At 43.8% G+C, this 23,986-nt stretch overlaps 2 protein-coding genes across 2 annotated transcripts; one reads left to right on the top strand and one right to left on the bottom strand.

The window, feature by feature from the left end:
• Positions 1-6,470: 6,470 nt before the first annotated feature.
• Positions 6,471-6,878, bottom strand: LOC123758504 (uncharacterized). Its single transcript, XM_045742958.1, has one exon. It carries the CDS (start codon positions 6,876-6,878, stop codon positions 6,471-6,473), a length of 408 nt encoding a protein of 135 aa, XP_045598914.1.
• Positions 6,879-22,658: 15,780 nt separating this feature from the next.
• On the top strand, positions 22,659-23,699 carry LOC123758505 (uncharacterized transmembrane protein DDB_G0289901-like). Its single transcript, XM_045742959.2, has one exon. It carries the CDS (start codon positions 22,659-22,661, stop codon positions 23,697-23,699), a length of 1,041 nt encoding a protein of 346 aa, XP_045598915.2.
• Positions 23,700-23,986: the final 287 nt, after the last annotated feature.

Here is a 23,986-nt window from a genome sequence, read left to right as displayed (position 1 = left end):
CCTGCCACAGGAGCGGGACTGTCACTTTATATTTCCCAGCTTCTACTGCTAGGTAAACACTGGCCTCAGGTGAAAGGAAACATGCCCAATCGTTTCTGTCTCGCCCCAAGATTATATTCCGGGGATCCCTTGAGTGAGAGTTGAGAACGTAGCCCACTGTGCACCTCGGGAGCGTCAACGTTAAGGCGTCCTTAAGACTCATCAGCCTTAAGTCTTACTTGCAGTATTGAACTCGGACACCTTGACTGCCTCTCCGTACAAAATGCAACTGTTTTGCCCAACCTGCCACGCATGAAAACCTCACATCCCAATCCGAAAACGTCAATAGTTTTACTAACACGTCGTATTAGTTACGAATTGGTGGATTCCGTGCAGAATGTTACGTAATTAGGTGAAAGGACGGATTTATTCTGTTACAGACACGGACAGTCTCTATATCCGTCTGTGTGTCTGTCGTTCTCATAAATGAAACGGTAAAAAGAAACTAATAATTAGATAATCCATTAACTGGTTATAAACGGCTTGAGAAACGTCCATTATTTGTGTAATTATCGGATAAGCGATACGCTCATACTGTCTATTTTTATCCTAATTAATCTCAAAATAGATAGGGAGCGTGTATTATGCACCCCTCCCCTCCCCTCCCCCCCCCCCTCGGGGTCAGGAGCCTGTGACGTCATCACATGTAGTAAACAATTATGTACATTATTACACATGTAGGAATATTCACATAACACACGCGGGCCGGTTGTATCCACTCGGAAAGTGGAACTAAAAAAAATCCGAACCTTTTCGAACACATTATCAAGGAAAATGATCTTCCGGATCTCTTCACCGGAGAAGAAAGTTGAAAAATTAACACTTCAAAAGTAAATTTAATTACGATTTTATATGACCTGACGTTAAGAAGTGTTAATGTTAAATCTTGTTAACATTATCAAAGGCAGAGTTGGAAAGGCTACAAAGTGGTTTTTTCTATATGCAACTACTCGCAACAAGACGTTGTAAGCAGCACGGGCTAGGGAGCCGGTCGGCCGAGCGGACAGCACGCTGGACTTGTGATCCTGTGGTCCTGGGTTCGATCCCAGGGGCCGGCGAGAAACAATGGGCAGAGTTTCTTTCACCCTATGCCCCTCTAACCTAGCAGTAAAATAGGTACCTGGGTGCTAGTCAGCTGTCACGGGCTGCTTCTTGGGGGTGGAGGCCTGGTGGAGGACCGGGCCGCGGGGACACTAAAAAACCCCATCATCTCAAGATAACCTCAAGATCTCAAGAAGATGGTGAGCCCGTAGTACTCACCTGACACAGGAGATGTGCTGGAGGGGGGGGGGGGTTACAAAGATTGATTGATGAAGATCAAGCCAGCCAAGAGGTGGCACGGAGCCCGCAAGGCTTACAAAGTTGCCTGCTGCTGGATACACAGCCGAGGATGAGGTGACGGTGAAGCACCTCACTTATGGGCCAATAAGTTCATTGCACCTTACCAAACCTCCCGAACTACTCACAGCCCCGCTCCAGTGCCAGATAAGTCCACAACGGGCTCACCATAGCCCGTGCTACTTGGAACTTTTTGTTCCAAGTAGCAAATCTTAAACAACAACAACAACAACCAAACCACCCATGTTCGCCATGATGGGTGGAGCAGCATGCTCTGTGATCCGTCTGGTGTTGCCAGCTGGCAGAGTGTACTGTCTTACCAGCTATCAACACCTAAATTGCACAAGAGATTGTGAAGGGCGTTGGCAGGCTAATGTCCTTTGAAAGGGGTAAAGGGATCGACGCCCCCCCCCACGAGACTCTGGAAATCACTATGCACCAAACTCAGACTGAGTTTGATGCAGTGGGTTAAAGACGTACCAGTTATGCCAGTTGCTGTAAGGCTTCTGTACTGGATAGGGTTCGAATCTCCTGATGGGAAAGTGTTCTAAAGTTGTATATATATATATATATATATATATATATATATATATATATATATATATATATATATATATATATATGTCGTACCTAGTAGCCAGAACGCACTTCTCAGCCTACTATGCAAGGCCCGATTTGCCTAATAAGCCAAGTTTTCATGAATTAATATATTTCTCTATTTTTTTCTTATGAAATGATAAAGCTACCCATTTCATTATGTATGAGGTCAATTTTTTTTTATTGGAGTTAAAATTAACGTAGATATATGACCGAACCTAACCAACCCTACCTAACCTAACCTAACCTATCTTTATAGGTTAGGTTAGGTTAGGTAGCTGAAAAAGTTAGGTTAGGTTAGGTTAGGAAGGTTAGGTAGTCGAAAAACAATTAGTTCATGAAAACTTGGCTTATTAGGCAAATCGGGCCTTGCATAGTAGGCTGAGAAGTGCGTTCTGGCTACTAGGTACGACATATATATATATATATATATATATATATATATATATATATATATATAATATACGACAAAGAAATCTCAGTGATGTGATATATGAATGAGAAAATAATTTGGCAATGGGGGAGACTTGAACCGTCGGCGTTCTGGTGATTACCACACACCTGCCTCAACCCATTAGGCCATGATGGGACAAAACCCTACCTGGAACTCTACTGAATTCACCAGGAAGTTCTCGAGGCCCGAACTTGTGCCCAACCAGGATTTGTACAGTTAGCCCGCCATTACCTGCAGGCCAGAAATGTAGGCGGGCCGACCATAAAAATCCTGGTTGGGCACTAGTTTGAGCCTTCAGAGCATTCCAGTGGATTCAGTAGAGTTTCAGGTTGGTTGACCTCTGTCCTATCATGGCCGAATGGGTTGAGGCTTGGTCATATAGGGAGGGGAAATTATCAGGGAAAGCGCCAAGCTATGACGGTTATATAGCGCTGGGAAGGGATCAGGATGAGGATTTGGAATGGGACGGAGGAAAGGAATGGTGCCCAACCACTTGGGCAGTCGGGGATTGAACGCCGACCTGCATAAAGCGAGACCGTCGCTCTACCGTCGTGCCCAAGTGGTTGAGGGAGGTGTCTAGGAATCACCAGCATGCCAGATCAAATCACCCTATTGCCCAAAATAATTTTCTCACATATATAATTATATTTTAACATGACAATAATGTTAATGGAAAAAAACGTACGTTCTATAATTATCGCTAATTATTAAAATATCGCATGTCCTAAAAATATCGTATAATATCGGAAATCATAAACAAAATATTGTATAAAAATCCAAATAATGAGACATATTGATTATATATCGCCTATCATAACCAGCAGCGCTTATATGCCACATATCGTTAAGATATATCGTGTACATAATACGATAAGAGCTGAAGTGTTTAATATGTGAGGAAGGTTAGGCTGTACTAGTGAACACGGCTGTCTTGATTTTAGTGTTTAATATAAACATTTCGTACCGTTGTAATACTCTTTATATGACCTCATTCCTCACAGTCTTGACCTCGAATTGACCTCCCTGTGATCTAACCTATTCCTCCCCCCCCCCCCACCCCGTCGCTTCGTGCAGTTCGGCGTTCAATCCCCGACCGTCCAACAAGTGGTTGAACACCATTCCTTTCCCCCCGTCCCATCCCAAATCCTTATCCTGACCCCTTCCCAGGGCTATATAATCGCAATGGCTTGGCGCTTTCCCCTGAATAATTCACTTACCCCCCCCCTCTTTCCCTTTAATACCGGCAACAATATTTTATATTGTTAAGAACAAATCAATAAAATTCTTCAAAAAACTAATACCTAACTGTAAAATAAAGTCTATCACCAATTTAGTAGTTTCCTTCCAGTTAATAGATAAATAGTGTTTATGTATCTACTCAGCCCCGAAACACGAAACAATGGGTATAAATTGGATAAGTTTAGATTTAGGAAAGACTTGGGTAAATACTGGTTCAGTAACAGGGTTGTTGATTTATGGAACCAATATAAATTGCTTAATTAAATGGTCAAATGATTGGCAAATACAGTTTAATACTGATAAATGTAAAGCTCTGAGGCTAGGAAATGATGATAGAGTTACAAGAAAAAAAAAACAAATGAATTCAAATTGAAAATGTTTACTAATTAATTAAGATTGGCCAAAAAAATATGGGAATGTAATTAGTGACCATAAATTAGAGCTTTTCAGATCACTGAGCGAAGGCTGGACGCGTCTGAACGATGTCGTTGACCTGTCGTTAACAACGCGATCTCTCCGCCAACAGTCCTATTTTTTCACGAAATTGACCAATCAGGCAACAGAATACGACATTTTATCGCAAATTAAAAACAAAAACATTAGCCTATCAGCTTGTCCTCCTAAGGTTTCCCAAAGTCAAGAAACTGTCGTACTAAAATGGCCTTATCCTAACCAACCAGAGGACCTAGAACAGAAAACGGGATATAGTGTGTAAATTTTGCGAGCGGGTGTGTGATGAGAAATATCTTGGTTGACATATGATGAGGAATAACTCGGCTGCTATATGATGAGAAATATATTAGCCTATATATGATGATAAATATATTAGCCTATGTATGATAAGAAATATATTAGCATATGAATGAGGAGAGATATATTAAGCTATGTATTATGAGAAACATATAGGCTATATACGGTGAGAGATATCATGGCTGCAAAATGATGATGATGTCAAGCTTGGCGTTATATGAGAAATATATTGGCCGCCATATGATGAGCAATATCTTGGACGCCGTATGATGGGAAATATCTTGGCTGTTATATGAGAAATACGTTGTCCGCTATAATGACATATATATAATGGCCGCTATATATATGATGAAACATATATTACCTCGCTATACCATGGGAAAATATGTTGGTCTATATACGATGAGACATATATTGGCCCCTTATACGATGAGAAACATACCTGTGCCTCTCTGTGATGAGAAATCTCATTGGTATTAGAAAAGTTTTAACATTAGCGTCCTAAAGTTTCCACAGCGCAGTTCAGCGGAACTTTTTAAAACTTTAATTGGTTTTCAGGAGACTTTTTTTCATTTTATTAATGCTGTTTGCATGGTATCGGCTGGGCAGTGTAGGATGGCAATGTCTTTTTTATTGAAGATTTAAAAAGTGCTTTTGAAGAAGCATTTGGACGCTGAAGAGTTGATGAGAGAGAGAGAGAGAGAGAGAGAGAGAGAGAGAGAGAGAGAGAGAGAGAGAGAGAGAGAGAGAGAGAGAGAGAGAGAGAGAGAGAGAGAGAGAGAGAGAGAGAGAGAGAGAGACAATGATCTTGCAAGCACCGCTCTCAGAAATGTATGTAGAGGTATGTATATATATGTATACAACTGCTTCATTAAGGAGAGAGGTGTATACATATACATCTTCTTAATATAAAATGAGAGTTGTATTACTTATTTATGTCGTATTTTTTTGTTCTCTCTGGAGTGGCGGTGCGTCTCTCGACCGCCATATTTAACTCGACACGCTTAATGCTACTTTTTTTAATTTCAAACTTTTCCACATTATTTTTAGGCTTTCAAAATTTTTAAAGTTTTTTAAAATTTTTGTTCCATGTCCTCATACATCGGAGCTGGCGAGGAGCAGGCGGGAGAACACGTGATCACAACGGACACATAACACCTGTTTCACACACGTGTCTTCATCACAACGGAACACATAACACCTGTTTCACACACGTGTCCTCGTCACAACGGACACATAACACCTGTTTCACACACGTGTCCTCATCACAACGGAACACATAACACCTGTTTCACACACGTGTCTTCATCACAACGGACACATAACACCTGTTTCACACACGTGTCTTCATCACAACGGAACACATAACACCTGTTTCACACACGTGTCCTCGTCACAACGGACACAACACCTGTTTCACACACGTGTCCTCGTCACAACGGACACATAACACCTGTTTCACACACGTGTCCTCATCACAACGGAACACATAACAACTGTTTCACACACGTGTCCTCGTCACAACGGAACACATAACAACTGTTTCACACACGTGTCTTCATCACAACGGAACACATAACACCTGTTTCACACACGTGTCCTCATCACAACGGACACATAACAACTGTTTCACACACGTGTCTTCATCACAACGGATCACATAACACCTGTTTCACACACGTGTCTTCATCACAACGGACACATAACACCTGTTTCACACACGTGTCTTCGTCACAACGGAACACATAACACCTGTTTCACACACGTGTCCTCATCACAACGGACACATAACACCTGTTTCACACACGTGTCTTCATCACAACGGAACACATAACACCTGTTTCACACACGTGTTCACGTCAGAATTACCTGCAAAAGTTTTTTTTTGTATTTTACTTTAAAGTAAACTTTTAAGCCAGCGCATAACAGCCTTGAGAATGCGTCAATTAGACGGAGGTCTTAATCTTAACTAAGGCATCGGAATCTTTACGTTGTGATTAAATAGCGTCAATATTCGGGCGCTTTAAGTGTGAGAGAAAACAGCTTTGATTTGTCAATCTGTCGCCCTATATTTTCCTCCTGTCATAGGATCACTAATCACAGGATCACTAATCAATAGATCACTAATCATAGGATCACTAATCATAAGATCACTAACCATAGGATCACTAATCATAGGATCACTAATCATAGGATCATGAACCATAGGATCACGAACCGTAGGATCACTAATCATAGGATCACGAACTATAGGATCACTAATCATAGGATCACTAATCATAGGATCACTAATCATAGGATCACTAATCATAGGAACACTAATCATTGGATCACGAACCATAGGATCACTAATCATAGGATCACTAATCATAGGATCACTAATCATAGGATCACTAATCATAGGATCACGAACCATAGGATCACGAATCATAGGATCACAAATCATAGGATCACTAATCATAGGGTCACTTGCTAATGGATTAGCGAGTTTTGGCTATTAGTGAGTAGCTAAAATATCTAAACCCCTGTGTTTGTAATCACTTGATCAACTGAACCAACATCCTGATCAACTGATCAACTTGATCAACGTCCTGATCCACTTGATCAATTTGCTGATTATCAGCCTGAACGATACCAAATCCGCCTCCAATATAATTAATCTTTACAATCATTTATCTTCGCAGCTCATATACAAATAAAATGTATATTTACATATACCCTCTTATATATAGGATTGTATAAGTTGTATAGACAAGAGAACTTACATATACTCTCCTATATATATAGGATTGTATAAGTTGTATAGACAAGAGAACTTACATATACTCTCCTATATATATAGGATTGTATAAGTTGTATAGACAAGAGAACTTACATATACCCTCCTATATATATAGGATTGTATAAGTTGTATAGACAAGAGAACTTACATATACCCTCCTATATATATAGGATTGTATAAGTTGTATAGACAAGATAATATACATATACCCTCATATATATAGGATTGTATAAGTTGTATAGACAAGAGAACTTACATATACTCTCCTATATATATAGGATTGTATAAGTTGTATAGACAAGATAATATACATATACCCTCCTGTATATATATAGGATTGTATAGGTTGTAGAGACAAAAGTAAATTAGTGTATTGTGCATTGTATTTGATATTCACAATACACTGTATTTGTGTATTGCTGGTCGACAACACATGTTTTAGTGAAGCTGATGTTGAGAACTATCTATTTACTTCTACGATGGTGATATCTATCTACCTCTACGATTGCGATATCTATCTACCTCTACGATGTTGAGGTCCACATATATGTCTCAAAGATAATGATATCTACCTATCAACATCCACGATGTTGTTATCAACTTTCTGCCTTTCACGATATTGAGATCTACCTATCTACCTCTACGATGATGACATACGCATAGCTTTACCATGCTGTCATCTACCGTTAAGATATTTACGTCTATCTGTCTACCTTACGATCTTGAACAATACCTCTCTCTTGTGGATGTATAAGGTAGATCTAAACAGATTCATAAGGTAGATCTAAACAGATTCATAAGGTAGATCTCAACAGACTTATTAGGTAGATCTAAACAGACTTATAAGGTAGATCTAAACAGATTTATAAGGTAGATCTAAACAGATTCATAAGGTAGATCTAAACAGATTCATAAGGTAGATCTGAACAGATTTATAAGGTAGATTTCAGTGTGTTCATAGGTAGATGTGAATAGACTAAGAAGTTGATTGACGGATAATTACCTATTTCAAAGAAGCTGAACCCATTTGCCAGCCTATTATTAACGCCCCCCCTACCCCCTACCCCCCTACCTCTCCCCCTACACCCCCCCCCCCCCCTAGGATTGACTGTCAACTGTCGTTAATTCTTTAAATGGAACAAACAAACCGCTGACGAGCTCATTCGCAGAGTTTGTTCCAGAGGTAATTATTGTGTTGTTACTGGTGGTTAGAGGGTTGTTACTGGTGATTAGAGGGTTGTTACCGGTGGTTAGAGGGTTGTTACTGGTGATTAGAGGGTTGTTACCGGTGATTAGAGGGTTGTTACTGGTGATTAGAGGGTTGTTACCGGTGGTTAGAGGGTTGTTACTGGTGATTAGAGGGTTGTTACCGGTGGTTAGAGGGTTGTTACTGGTGATTAGAGGGTTGTTACCGGTGGTTAGAGGGTTGTTACTGGTGGTTAGAGGGTTGTTACTGGTGATTAGAGGGTTGTTACCGGTGGTTAGAGGGTTGTTACTGGTGGTTAGAGGGTTGTTACTGGTGGTTAGAGGGTTGTTACTGGTGGGTAGAGGGTTGTTACTGGTGATTAGAGGGTTGTTACCGGTGGTTAGAGGGTTGTTATTGGTGATTAGAGGGTTGTTACCGGTGGTTAGAGGGTTGTTACTGGTGGTTAGAGAGTTGTTACCGGTGGTTAGAGGGTTGTTACTGGTGATTAGAGGGTTGTTACCGGTGGTTAGAGGGTTGTTACCGGTGGTTAGAGGGTTGTTACTGGTGATTAGAGGGTTGTTACCGGTGGTTAGAGGGTTGTTACCGGTGGTTAGAGGGTTGTTAGTGGTGATTAGAGGGTTGTTACTGGTGATTAGAGGGTTGTTACTGGTGGTTAGAGGGTTGTTACTGGTGGTTAGAGGGTTGTTACCGGTGGTTAGAGGGTTGTTACCGGGTTACTGGAGCGTTGATTCTTCAAATTTTACTAATGTTTGGTAGAATTTTAAGACATTACTAATGCAACACTTGAACAAGTAGAAAACTATTTTGAGTAAGATCATTAACACAGCTGCCGTTCTGAGTGTCGGTACAGGGAACTCCCCCGTGTTAAAGGCACTACGGGCTCACCATAGCCCGTGCTACTTAGAACTGTTCCAGGTAGCGAGTCTTTAACAACAACAACATCCCACGTGTTGGTCACTAGGCCTAGTGGTGCTTCATCCTGTTATGTTCCTCGGCCCATATTACAGAGGTATTGTCACCTCACACGTCTCCTTCCTGCTTTTATATATATATATATATATATATATATATATATATATATATATATATATATATATATATATATATATATATATATATATATATATATATATATATATATATATATATATATATATATATATGACAATGTCAGACCACGGAGGAAAAATGAAACAGGAAATTTCCTTAAGTACTTTCGTATATTAAATACATCTTCAGAAGGTCATCAGCTCGATCTGTAAAATGACCTTCTGAAGATGTATTTAATATACGAAAGTACTTAAGGAAATTACCTGTTTCATTTTTCCTCCGTGGTCTGACATTGTCACATTCTTAATCACGTGTTTATTTTCGTGATATACACACACACACATATATATATATATATATATATATATATATATATATATATATATATATATATATATATATATATATATATATATATATATATATATATATATATATATATATATATATATATATATATATATATATATATATATATATATTAGTATATTTTGGTAGCAGTCTTTCCTGTAGACATATATTATTAAATATGACCGGAAAAGTAAGATTAATAATTCTAACACGAATTTTCTCGATCTTTCGTATGTTTCTTTTCACTGTTAGTGGTAATTCAAAAATCAATTCTCCAAAATTCATTTATATTTCTAGTCTGACGCGACACTTGAGCGCGTTTCGTAAAACTTATTACATTTTCAAAGACTTTAGCTTACACATAAACAACTGAATAGAACTTACACATCTTCGATTTGTTTATATCTACATTTGAGTGAGGTGGATGGGGTGAGGTGGTATTAATAGGGTATTAAATTCCTAAACACAAGACAGAACACGAAACAATGGATATTGAATGGAAGTGATTTGTAGAAAGCCTATTGGTCCATATTTCTTGATGCTTCTATATTGGAGCGGAGTCTTGAGGTGGGTAGAATATAGTTGTGCATTAATTGGCTGTTGATTGCTGGTGTTGACTTCTTGATGTGTAGAGCCTCGCAGACGTCAAGCCGCCTGCTGTTGCTGTATCTATCGATGATTTCTGTGTTGTTTACTAGGATTTCTCTGGCGATGGTTTGGTTGTGGGAAGAGATTATATGTTCCTTAATGGAGCCCTGTTGCTTATGCATCGTTAAACGCCTAGAAAGAGTTGTTGTTGTCTTGCCTATATACTGTTTTTTTTGGAGCTTACAGTCCCCAAGAGGGCATTTGAAGGCATAGACGACGGTCTGCTTTGTGTCTGGAGTTTCTCATGAGTAGGCTGGCCGTTTTTCTGGTTTTATAGTAAATTGTCAGTTGTATCCTCTGATTTTTGTCTGTAGGGATAACGTTTCTATTAACAATATCTTTCAGGACCCTTTCCTCCGTTTTATGAGCTGTGGAAAAGAAGTTCCTGTAAAAGTCTAATAGGGGGTATAGGTGTTGTGTTAGTTGTCTCTTCAGAGGTTGCATGGCGTTTCACTTTCCTTCTTATGATGTCTTCGACGAAACCATTGGAGAAGCCGTTGTTGACTAGGACCTGCCTTACCCTACAGAGTTCTTCGTCGACTTGCTTCCATCCTGAGCTGTGGCTGAGAGCACGGTCGACATAAGTGTTAACAACACTCCTCTTGTACCTGTCTGGGCAGTCGCTGTTGGCATTTAGGCACATTCCTATGTTCGTTTCCTTAGTGTAGACTGCAGTGTGAAAACCTCCGCTCTTTTCCATGACTGTTACATCTAGAAAGGGCAGCTTCCCATCCTTTTCCATCTCGTAAGTGAAACGCAGCACGGAACTCTGCTCAAATGCCTCCTTCAGCTCCTGCAGATGTCTGACATCAGGTACCTGTGTAAAAATGTCGTCAACATACCTGCAGTATATGGCCGGTTTCAAGTTCATTTCGACTAAGACTTTTTGCTCGATGGTACCCATGTAGAAGTTTGCAAACAGGACACCTAGAGGAGAACCCATGGCGACCCCATCTACTTGCTTATACATGTGCCCATCCGGGCTCAAGAAGGGTGCCTCTTTAGTACAAGCTTGGAGTAGTTTCCTTAGGATGTTTTCTGGTATGTCAAGAGGAGTGCAGGCCGGATCACGATACACTCTGTCGGCTATCATCCCGATTGTCTCGTCCACAGGTACGTTGGTAAACAGTGATTCTACGTCCAACGAGGCTCTTATCCCTGTGGCCCGTGTGCCCCGCAGTAAGTCAACAAATTCCTTTGGAGACTTCAGGCAGAAGGCACAAGGCACATAAGGAGTCAGCAGGCCGTTAAGTCGCTTCGCCAGTTTGTACGTGGGTGTGGGTATCTGGCTGATGATTGGCCGAAGTGGGTTTCCAGACTTGTGTGTCTTGACATTTCCATACGCATATCCAGGTTTATATTCCCCAATAATCTTTGGCAGGTGGAGTCTGGATTTCTTGGCGTTCACAGTTTCGATCAGTTTGTTGACCTTTGCTTTCAATTCGGCTGTAGAGTCCTTCGTTACCCTTTGGAATTTAGTTTGGTCAGAGAGTATGAGGTTCATTTTCGCCAGATATTCGTCTTTTTTAAGAATGACGTATATTGGCGACTTGTCACCTCTCCTGACAACTATCTCCTTGTTCTCACGAAGGCTCTTAGCTGCCGCTTTGAGCTCGGGGGACAGTATGGTGCTTCTGTAGTTGCCTCGATTCTTTCCTCCTTCCGCAATAAGTTCTGCTTGTAAGGTATCTTTGGTAGTGACCTTCTTTTGTGTCTCGAGGTCGAATATGTCGTCCAACAGAATTTCCAACTCCACTTTCCGGGCCATCTCACTCGGTCTGGACATAACGTGACAGTTTATACCCAGATTTAGGAGAGTGACTTGGTCCTCAGTGAGGTTAATTCCTGCAAGGTTCAGGAAGCCATCTCTCGGTCGTGGAATTGCCATAGGTCCTCCATATAACGTTGTTAGTTTCTTGATAATCCTTGTTTCAGTGCTGAGGTGATGTCGGTCTGTGAGGATGTCGAGGTGTTGTTCAATGCGGGTATGGAGACTTTCGTCGATGTTGCTATTTCTCCATTCGTTTGTAGCATGAAGTAGTTGCGTTTTGTTGTCTTTGATTTCATTTTCTGCCTTGTATATCTGATCACGAATCATATCCTGGCGATATTTTATCGTGAAGGCTTGATTTCTTGCTGCTGGGTCGTGCGTTTTAATATTAGTATATTTTGGTAGCAGTCTTTCCTGTAGACATATATTATTAAATATGACCGAAAAAATAAGATTAATAATTCTAACACGAATTTTCTCGATCTTTCGTATGTTTCTTTTCACTGTTGGTGGTAATTCAAAAATCAATTCTCCAAAATTCATTTTTATTTCTAGTCTGACGCGACACTTGAGCGCGTTTCGTAAAACTTATTACATTTTCAAAGACTTTAGCTTACACATACACAACTGAATAGAACTTACACATCTTCGATTTGTTTATATCTACATTTGAGTGAGGTGGATGGGGTGAGGTGGTATTAATAGGGTAATAGGCTGTCTGTGTGGGGGATGGCTGGTAGCTGGTGACTGTGTGGAGGATGGCTGGTAGCTGGTGGCTGTCTGTGTGGGGGATGGCTGGTGACTGGTGGCTGTCTGTGTGGGGGATGGCTGGTGGCTGGTGACTGTCTGTGTGGGGGATGGCTGGTGGCTGGTGGCTGTCTGTGTGGGGGATGGCTGGTGGCTGGTGACTGTCTGTGTGGGGGATGGCTGGTGGCTGGTGGCTGTCTGTGTGGGGGATGGCTAGTGGCTGGTGACTGTCTGTGTGGGGGATGGCTGGTGGCTGGTGGCTGTCTGTGTGGGGGATGGCTAGTGGCTGGTGACTGTCTGTGTGGGGGATGGCTGGTGGCTGTCTGTGTGGGGGATGGCTGATGGCTGGTGGCTGGTGGCTGGTGGCTGTCTGTGTGGGGGATGGCTGGTGGCTGGTGGCTGGTGGCTGCCTGTGTGGGGGATGGCTGATGGCTGGTGGCTGGTGGCTGCCTGTGTGGGGGATGGCTGATGGCTGGTGGGTGGTGGCTGGTGGCTGCCTGTGTGGGGGATGGCTGATGGCTGGTGGCTGGTGGCTGCCTGTGTGGGGGATGGCTGATGGCTGGTGGCTGGTGGCTGGTGGCTGCCTGTGTGGGGGATGGCTGATGGCTGGTGGCTGGTGGCTGGTGGCTGCCTGTGTGGGGGAAGGCTGATGGCTGGTGGCTGGTGGCTGGTGGCTGCCTGTGTGGGGGAAGGCTGGTGGCTGGTGGCTGGTGGCTGGTGGCTGCCTGTGTGGGGGAAGGCTGGTGGCTGGTGGCTGGTGGCTGGTGGCTGCCTGTGTGGGGGATGGCTGATGGCTGGTGGCTGGTGGCTGGTGGCTGCCTGTGTGGGGGAAGGCTGGTGGCTGGTGGCTGGTGGCTGGTGGCTGTCTGTGTGGGGGAAGGCTGGTGGCTGTCTGTGTGGGGGAAGGCTGGTGGCTGTCTGTGTGGGGGAAGGCTGGTGGCTGGTGGCTGCCTGTGTGGGGGAAGGCTGGTGGCTGGTGGCTGCCTGTGTAGGGGAAGGCTGGTGGCTGGTGGCTGCCTGTGTGGGGGAAGGCTGGTGGCTGGTGGCTGCCTGTGTGGGGGAAGGCTGGTGGCTGGTGGCTGCATGTGTGGGGGATGGCTGGTGGCTGGTGGCTGCCTGTGTGAGGGAAGGCTGGTGGCTGGTGGCTGCCTGTGTAGGGGAAGGCTGGTGGCTGGTGGCTGCCTGTGTGGGGGAAGGCTGGTGGCTGGTGGCTGCCTGTGTGGGGGAAGGCTGGTGGCTGGTGGCTGCCTGTGTGGGGGAAGGCTGGTGGCTGGTGGCTGCCTGTGTGGGGGAAGGCTGGTGGCTGGTGGCTGCCTGTGTGGGGGAAGGCTGGTGGCTGGTGGCTGCATGTGGGGGGGATGGCTGGTGGCTGGTGGCTGACTCTCTCACAATGACTCGTGTTTATATGGATCTGAATCGAATAACAATCACATTCACTGTTTAATAAAGCCGAGTAATTGTCACATTCATCACCGCTTAATTGATCAAGCGGAGTAATAGTCACATTCACTCACATTCACCGCTGTAGAAATGAACAAAAAACGGGAACAATGGAGTCATTTTCTTTCATATAAAAATGCCTAAGCCGGACTGTCGCTCTCGCTAACTGTGGATGGAACAAGAAAAATATTACTTCTTTTTCCCCTGGTGTTCCGGATTTGTGTGGCGCGAGGCGGGAGATACTCTGGGGGAGTGTGTGTGTGTGTGTGTGTGTGTGTGTGTGTGTGTGTGTGTGTGTGTGTGTGTGTGTGTGTGTGTGTGTGTGTGTGTGTGTGTGTGTGTGTGTGTGTGTGTGTGTGTGTGTGTGTGTGTGTGTGTGTGTGTGTGTGTGTGTGTGTGTGTGTGTCTGTGTGTGTGTGTGTGTGTGTGTGTGTGTGTGTGTGTGTGTGTGTGTGTGTGTGTGTGTGTGTGTGTGTGTGTGTGTGTGTGTGTGTGTGTGTGTGTGTGTGTGTACTCACCTACTTGTACTCACCTAGTTGTGTTTGCGGGGGTTGAGCTCTGGCTCTTTGGTCCCGCCTCTCAACTGTCAATCAACAGGTGTACAGATTCCTGAGCCTATTGGGCTCTATCATATCTACACTTGAAATTGTGTATGGAGTCAGCCTCCACCACATCACTTCCTAATGCATTCCATTTGTCAACCACTCTGACAATAAAAAAGTTATTTCTAATATCTCTGTGGCTCATTTGGGCACTCAGTTTCCACCTGTGTCCCCTAGTGCGTGTGCCCCTTGTGTTAAATAGACTGTCTTTATCTACCCTATCAAGTCCCTTCAGAATCTTGAATGTGGTGATCATGTCCCCCCTAACTCTTCTGTCTTCCAGCGAAGTGAGGTTTAATTCCCGTAGTCTCTCCTCGTAGCTCATACCTCTCAGCTCGGGTACTAGTCTGGTGGTAAACCTTTGAACCTTTTCCAATTTAGTCTTATGCTTGACTAGATATGGACTCCATGCTGGGGCTGCATACTCCAGGATTGGCCTAACATATGTGGTATACAAAGTTCTGAATGATTCTTTACACAAGTTTCTGAATGCCGTTCGTATGTTGGCCAGCCTGGCATATGCCGCTGATGTTATCCGCTTGATATGTGCTGCAGGAGACAGGTCTGGCGTGATATCAACCCCCAAGTCTTTTTCCTTCTCTGACTCCTGAAGAATTTCCTCTCCCAGATGATACCTTCTATCTGGCCTCCTGCTCCCTACACCTATCTTCATTACATTACTTCTGGTTGGGTTAAACTCTAACAACCATTTGTTCGACCATTCCTTCAGCTTGTCTAGGTCTTCTTGAAGCCTGAAACAGTCCTCTTCTGTTTTAATCCTTCTCATAATTTTAGCATCGTTCGCAAACATTGAGAGAAATGAATCGGTACCCTCCGGGAGATCATTTACATATATCAGAAACAAGATAGGACCGAGTACAGAGCCCTGTGGGACTCCACTGGTGACTTCACGCCAATCGGAGGTTTCACCCCTCACCGTAACTCTCTGCTTCCTATTGCTTAGATACTCCCTTATCCACTGGAGCACCTTACCAGCTACACCTGCCTGTCTCTCCAGCTTATGTACCAGCCTCTTATGCGTGTGTGTGTGTGTGTGTGTGTGTGTGTGTGTGTGTGTGTGTGTGTGTGTGTGTGTGTGTGTGTGTGTGTGTGTGTGTGTGTGTGTGTGTGTGTGTGTGTGTGTGTGTGTGTGAGTGTGTGTGTGTGTGTGAGTGTGTGTGTGTGTGTGTGTGTGTGTGTGTGTGTGTGTGTGTGTGTGTGTGTGTGTGTGTGTGTGTGCGTGTGTGTGTACTCACCTAATTGTGCTTGCGGGGGTTGAGCTTTGGCTCTTTGGTCCCGCCAAAGTGTGTGTTGTTCAGAGCGAATATGGTGTTGTACAATGAGAGTATGGTGATGTAGTGTGGTTCATTAACAGTATGGTGTACAGAGGGAGCACTGTGCTGTGCAATGAGAATGATGAGTCACTGTATGATGAGTATGGTGAGTCACGGTGAGTCACGGTGAGTCACAGTGAGTGAGGCAAGACGCAGATAGAACTGTTGACAGGAGACCATTGCATGCATAAGGTGTTCGGATACCCCCACCCAGGCGCCAAGAGCCACACCGGACGGGGCCGGATGACTGAGGGCAGCCGTCCGGATATTGGACGCTGGCATGGGGTCCTCAACCCCGCACAAGTGTTTGGTCGGTGCGGCGACCGGTGAATTTAGACCATCGATTCGACAGTTTCAAAGCCCTCGATTGGAATCTAATTGGGCTCCGTTCTGCATGTAGTTTCGATTCCATTACTTGGGGCGTCTATTGTAAGGGGGGTTCTGAACCGCTCCCCCCCTATTGCAATTGAGGGGAGGGGGTTCTTATCCTGAATTCGGGTTCCAAACGGAATATACAACATAGATTTGGATGCTGTTTTTGGTGCATCTCAGCCCGTTTCTTGAGGACCTTCCTAAGTCAAACCGTCAGACCAGGGTCGTTGAATGGGTCTAACCTAACCTAACCTAGCCTAACCTATCCTAGCCTATCCTAAGCTATCCTAACCTAACCAGTGAACATATTCAACCCCTGGTTCACCAATGGGCATGCAAATCATCGACATTTAGCGATTGGTAAATATCCTGATTAGGTCTCCGAAATTTAATTGATGTTCCTGGGATATTGCTGCCCTCAGGCTGCTCAAAGGCAGTAACTAAATTTGGGAGACTTGAGGCAAAGTGAAATTCACACCAGTTCCTCCATCTATCATCATTCTATTATGCAGGAAGAACCGCACGTCTATGGGTCATCCAATAAGATTAGCAGACTTCTAGATGTTACCACTGCTAGGCTTAGGCTCGGCTACAAGTACCTCTGGCAGTTTGTAACATCTGCTGATGTTGATCTGACTAAATGTAAACTCTGTCAGCAGAACTATTCGCATACTTTGCGTCATTATATAATGAAATGTGAAAAAATCGCTGAATTTAGAGATAACACCATCAATAGTGTCCAAGAAATGTATAAGTACTTCATTCATAATGATGTGCTGCCCGAAATCTTAGCGAAGTATCCAAAATTTGCTTACTGTAGGTAATGCATGCACATGACTGTAAAGCTGCCGCCCAGTTGGGTGGGTGTGGAGCACATGACTGTAAAGCTGCCGCCCAGTTGGGTGGGTGTGGAGCACATGACTGTAAAGCTGCCGCCCAGTTGGGTGGGTGTGGAGCACATGACTGTAAAGCTGCCGCCCAGTTGGGTGGGTGTGGAGCAAGACTAGTAACTGTGCGACTCACCATAGATGTAAAGTGCCTTGTATAGTGACTGTTGTGAGCCTCTTGTTGATCACTTGTGACACAAAAGATTATTGATGTGTACACTTGTGTGGGTGATTAAATATGTATGTGTATGTATATATGTATACGTATGCAGAATAACCACATGTGAAAAATAAAAAATGTTTAACGCGTTTTCGGCTAATTCCCCTTCTTCAGAGCAAAGTAGAATCATTCTACTTTGCTCTGATGAAGGCGAATTAGCCGAAAACGCGTTAAGCATTTTCTAATTTTTGCATGTGGTTATTCTGCATACTTGGATCAGTGTTTTTGTGATCATTATTGCATGTATACGTATATATATATATATATATATATATATATATATATATATATATATATATATATATATATATATATATATATATATATATATATATATATATATATATATATATATGTCGTACCTAATAGCCAGAACGCACTTCTCAGCCTACTATTCAAGGCCCGATTTGCCTAATAAGCCAAGTTTTCATGAATTAATGTTTTTTCGTCTACCTAACCTACCTAACCTAACCTAACCTAGCTTTTTTTGGCTACCTAACCTAACCTTACCTATAAATATAGGCTAGGTTAGGTTAGGTAGGGTTGGTTAGGTTCGGTCATATATCTACGTTAATTTTAACTCCAATAACAAAAAATTGACCTCATACATAGAGAAAAGGGTTGCTTTATCATTTCATAAGAAAAGAATTATAGTAAATATATTAATTCAGGAAAACTTGGCTTATTAGGCAAATCGGGCCTTGAATAGTAGGCTGAGAAGTGAGTTCTGGCTACTAGGTACGACATATATAGGCCCAATTTGCCTAATAAGCCAAGTTTTCCTGAATTAATATATTTTCTCTAATTTTTTTCTTATGAAATGATAAAGCTACCCATTTCATTACGTAAGAAGTAAATTTTTTTTATTGGAGTTAAAATTAACGTAGATATATAACCGAACCTAACCAACCTAAAGATAAGATAACCCTACCTAACCTAACCTATCTTTATAGGTTAGGTTAGGTTAGTTAGCCGAAAAAGTTAGGTTAGGTTAGGTTAGGTAGGTTAGGTAGTCGAAAAAACATTAATTCATGAAAACTTGGCTTATTAGGCAAATCGGGCCTTGCATAGTAGGCTGAAAAGTGCGTTCTGGCTACTAGGTACGACATATATATATATATATATATATATATATATATATATATATATATATATATATATATATATATATATATATATACATATATATATTTATATATATATTTATATATATATATATGTATATATATATATATATATATATATATATATATATATATATATATATTTCATTGAATATGACCGCATATTCTGTATTTATTATTTTCTGGTTTAGGGCTTCTATCCCTCTAACTATTTTCTTAGCATCAGGGCTTAATTGAAATAGGAGTTCTCCAAAACTCATTTTCGTACTTTTAAGGTGAAGAAAAGAAGTGATTTACTATAGAGTGTATTACACTTATTTGTATAATTTGCACGACGTTTCGAACCTCCATGGTTCATTCTCAAGTGAACAGATCTTACAATACTAGTTGATTTTATACCCGCATTAGGTCAGGTGATAATACAATGAAGGTGAAAACATAGGGGGATACATAAGGGATAAACATAGGGGCTGCAGAAGGCTTATTGGCCCATACGAGGCATCTCCTATCAAAGATTAATCCAGTGTAATTGGCCTGTTATGTTGGACATTGTCTTCTGTGTTGGCATCGATATGTTCTTGTCTTGTCCTTACTCTCATGGTGGGTAGAGTAAATAGTTCCGTGATTTGGGTGTTCATGGTAGGTCGCTCTATTCTTATGTGAATTGCCTCAAGAATTTGTAATCTTCTTGAATCTTGGGTTTTGTCTATTATGCAAGTATTCTTGTTCAACATTTCTCTTGTTAGATTTCTAACAAGAGAAATGTTGAACAAGAATACTGCGCTACTGTGTGTGAACACTGTGGTATAGTGGCGCTACTGTGTGTGAACACTGTGGTATAGTGGCGCTACTGTGTGTCAACACTGTGGTATAGTGGCGCTACTGTGTGTCAACACTGTGGTATAGTGGCGCTACTGTGTGTGAACACTGTGGTATAGTGGCGCTACTGTGTGTGAACACTGTGGTATAGTGGCGCTACTGTGTGTCAACACTGTGGTATAGTGGCAATACTGTGTGTCAACACTGTGGTACAGTGGCGCTACTGTGTGTGAACACTGTGGTATAGTGGCGCTACTGTGTGTGAACACTGTGGTATAGTGGCGCTACTGTGTGTGAACACTGTGGTATAGTGGCGCTACTGTGTGTCAACACTGTGGTATAGTGGCGCTACTGTGTGTCAACACTGTGGTATAGTGGCGCTACTGTGTGTGAACACTGTGGTATAGTGGCGCTACTGTGTGTGAACACTGTGGTATAGTGGCGCTACTGTGTGTCAACACTGTGGTATAGTGGCGCTACTGTGTGTCAACACTGTGGTATAGTGGCGCTACTGTGTGTCAACACTGTGGTATAGTGGCGCTACTGTGTGTGAACACTGTGGTATAGTGGCGCTACTGTGTGTGAACACTGTGGTATAGTGGCGCTACTGTGTGTCAACACTGTGGTATAGTGGCGCTACAGTGTGTGAACACTGTGGTATAGTGGCGCTACTGTGTGTGAACACTGTGGTATAGTGGCGCTACTGTGTGTGAACACTGTGGTATAGTGGCGCTACTGTGTGTCAACACTGTGGTATAGTGGCGCTACTGTGTGTCAACACTGTGGTATAGTGGCGCTACTGTGTGTCAACACTGTGGTATAGTGGCGCTACTGTGTGTCAACACTGTGGTATAGTGGCGCTACTGTGTGTCAACACTGTGGTATAGTGGCGCTACTGTGTGTCAACACTGTGGTATAGTGGCGCTACTGTGTGTCAACACTGTGGTGAGGGAGCACAGGGAACACAACACCTTAAGGTCTTACACTACACGAGTCACTGTGGTCACTACCACTACACGAGTCACTGTGGTCACTACCACTACACGAGTCAGGTAACTGGTCACTACCACTACACGAGTCAGGTAACTGGTCACTACCACTACACGAGTCGGGTAACTGGTCACTACCACTACACGAGTCAGGTAACTGGTCACTACCACTACACGAGTCGGGTAACTGGTCACTACCACTACACGAGTCGGGTAACTGGTCACTACCACTACACGAGTCGGGTAACTGGTCACTACCACTACACGAGTCAGGTAGCTGGTCACTACCACAACACGAGTCAGGTAACTGGTCACTACCACAACACGAGTCAGGTAACTGGTCACTACCACTACACGAGTCAGGTAACTGGTCACTACCACTACACGAGTCGGGTAACTGGTCACTACCACTACACGAGTCGGGTAACTGGTCACTACCACTACACGAGTCGGGTAACTGGTCACTACCACTACACGAGTCGGGTAACTGGTCACTACCACTACACGAGTCGGGTAACTGGTCACTACCACTACACGAGTCGGGTAACTGGGGTCACTACCACTACACGAGTCGGGTAACTGGGGTCACTACCACTACACGAGTCGGGTAACTGGTCACTACCACTACACGAGTCGGGTAACTGGTCACTACCACTACACGAGTCGGGTAACTGGTCACTACCACTACACGAGTCGGGTAACTGGTCACTACCACTACACGAGTCAGGTAACTGGTCACTACCACTACACGAGTCGGGTAACTGGGGTCACTACCACTACACGAGTCGGGTAACTGGGGTCACTACCACTACACGAGTCGGGTAACTGGTCACTACCACTACACGAGTCGGGTAACTGGTCACTACCACTACACGAGTCGGGTAACTGGTCACTACCACTACACGAGTCAGGTAACTGGTCACTACCACTACACAGAAAATGCTGCCATTAGGGTGAGCAGCGGCGAACAGTTAAAGGATTAGTGTTCACTCGAGCCTGCCATTCCAGGCCGGGGAGAGAAGTGACCAGCAGTTAGGGGCCACCTTTACTACCCCCAACATCACCTGGCTAAACAACTTTACCCAATTGTTTAGCAACACATCGCCTTATTCCCTAACCTTGATCAACAGTAAATATTTGATTTTCTTTCTAGAGTTTCAGAAACAGGATTAAAGTACTGGCCCCCTGTGGGACACCCACCACCTGACGCCTGTTCCCTCACCATGACTCTCTGTCTCCCGTTGCTTAGGTACTCCTGAAGCCGCCTGTCTTCCTAAAATGACGCTACTCATAGCATGTTGTTGTTGCTAAAGATTCGCTACCTGGAACAAAGTTCCAAGTAGCACGGGCTATGGTGAGCCCGTAGATATTTTACTCATAGCAATTGTTGATCGAACGTACACAAATGAACTGTTGCATACATATAATAGTTTTAATATTTTTTATATTATGTAGAGAGTATGAGGAAGAAAGCCACAGCTAAGTTTCAATTTCCTGGATCTAGTTTAGCCTATATATGTAAACAAAAATATATTAGGCCTACAATGGCATATATTAGGCTGTAATATTGCTTATTTTTAATCTAGAAGAAGCAAGGTTATGTTGCACAGTTATTGATTTTTGTGGTGACCTTTGGAGTACTCCAGGAGTACACAACCTCTCGTGGGGTACAAGGGGGGTACAACTCGTGGGGTACAACTCTAGGGGTACAATGGGTACAACTCGTGGGGTACAAGGGGGTACAACTCGTGGGGTACAACTCTTGGGGTACAAGGGGGGTACAACTCGTGGGGTACAAGGGGGGTACAACTCTTGGGGTACAAGGGGGGTACAACTCGTGGGGTACAACTCTTGGGGTACAAGGGGTACAACTCGTGGGGTACAACTCTAGGGGTACAATGGGTACAACTCGTGGGGTACAAGGGGGTACAACTCGTGGGGTACAACTCTTGGGGTACAAGGGGGGTACAACTCGTGGGGTACAACTCTTGGGATACAATGGGTACAACTCGTGGGGTACAAGGGGGTACAACTCGTGGGGTACAACTCTTGGGGTACAAGGGGGGTACAACTCGTGGGGTACAACTCTTGGGGTACAAGGGGTACAACTCGTGGGGTACAACTCTTGGGGTACAACTCTTGGGGTACAAGGGGTACAACTCTTGGGGTACAAGGGGTACAACTCGTGGGGTACAACTCTTGGGGTACAACTCTTGGGGTACAAGGGGTACAACTCTTGGGGTACAAGGGGTACAACTCGTGGGGTACAACTCTTGGGGTACAAGGGGGGTACAACTCGTGGGGTACAACTCTTGGGGTACAAGGGGTACAACTCGTGGGGTACAACTCGTGGGGTACAACTCGTGGGGTACAACTCGTGGGGTACAACTCGTGGGGTACAACTAGTGGGGTACAAGGGGGTACAACTCGTGGGGTACAACTCGTGGGGTACAACTCGTGGGGTACAACTCTTGGGGTACAATGGGTACAACTCGTGGGGTACAAGGGGGTACAACTCGTGGGGTACAAGGGGGTACAACTCGTGGGGTACAACTCGTGGGGTACAAGGGGGTACAACTCGTGGGGTACAACTCGTGGGGTACAACTCTTGGGGTACAATGGGTACAACTCGTGGGGTACAAGGGGGTACAACTCGTGGGATACAAAGGTTACAACTCGTGGGGTACAACTCGTGGGGTACAACTCGTGGGGTACAACTCGTGGGGTACAACTCGTGGGGTACAACTCGTGGGGTACAACTCGTGGGGTACAACTCGTGGGGTACAACTCGTGGGGTACAAGGGGGTACAACTCGTGGGGTACAACTCGTGGGGTACAACTCGTGGGGTACAACTCGTGGGGAACAACTCGTGGGGTACAAAGGATACAACTCGTGGGGTACAACTCGTGGGGTACAACTCGTGGGGTACAACAGCTAGGGGTGTCCATTAGCAGGTACAGGCAGTGTCGCTGGTGGAGGCTGTGTTGTGAGCGGTTATAGAACAACAACCGGGCTTGTGAGGCCACAACTACCACCCTTGAGTCGGGTCGAATACCTGAGAAAAGTTCGTACCACTCGACGTCATCACTACGTCATCAATCAAACCAAGCATTATCTAACATAACCCTCCCTTAACCTGCCCCTTTCTTAACCTGTGCCTCCCTTAACCTGCCCCTTTCTTAACCTGTGCCTCCCTTAACCTGCCCCTTTCTTAACCTGTGCCTC

Source organism: Procambarus clarkii, chromosome 11, assembly GCF_040958095.1.
Source record: "Procambarus clarkii isolate CNS0578487 chromosome 11, FALCON_Pclarkii_2.0, whole genome shotgun sequence".
Classification (NCBI taxonomy): domain Eukaryota; kingdom Metazoa; phylum Arthropoda; class Malacostraca; order Decapoda; family Cambaridae; genus Procambarus; species Procambarus clarkii.
The sequence above is the reverse complement of the archived record's forward strand: the minus strand, read 5'-3'. Positions and strand labels throughout refer to the sequence as shown.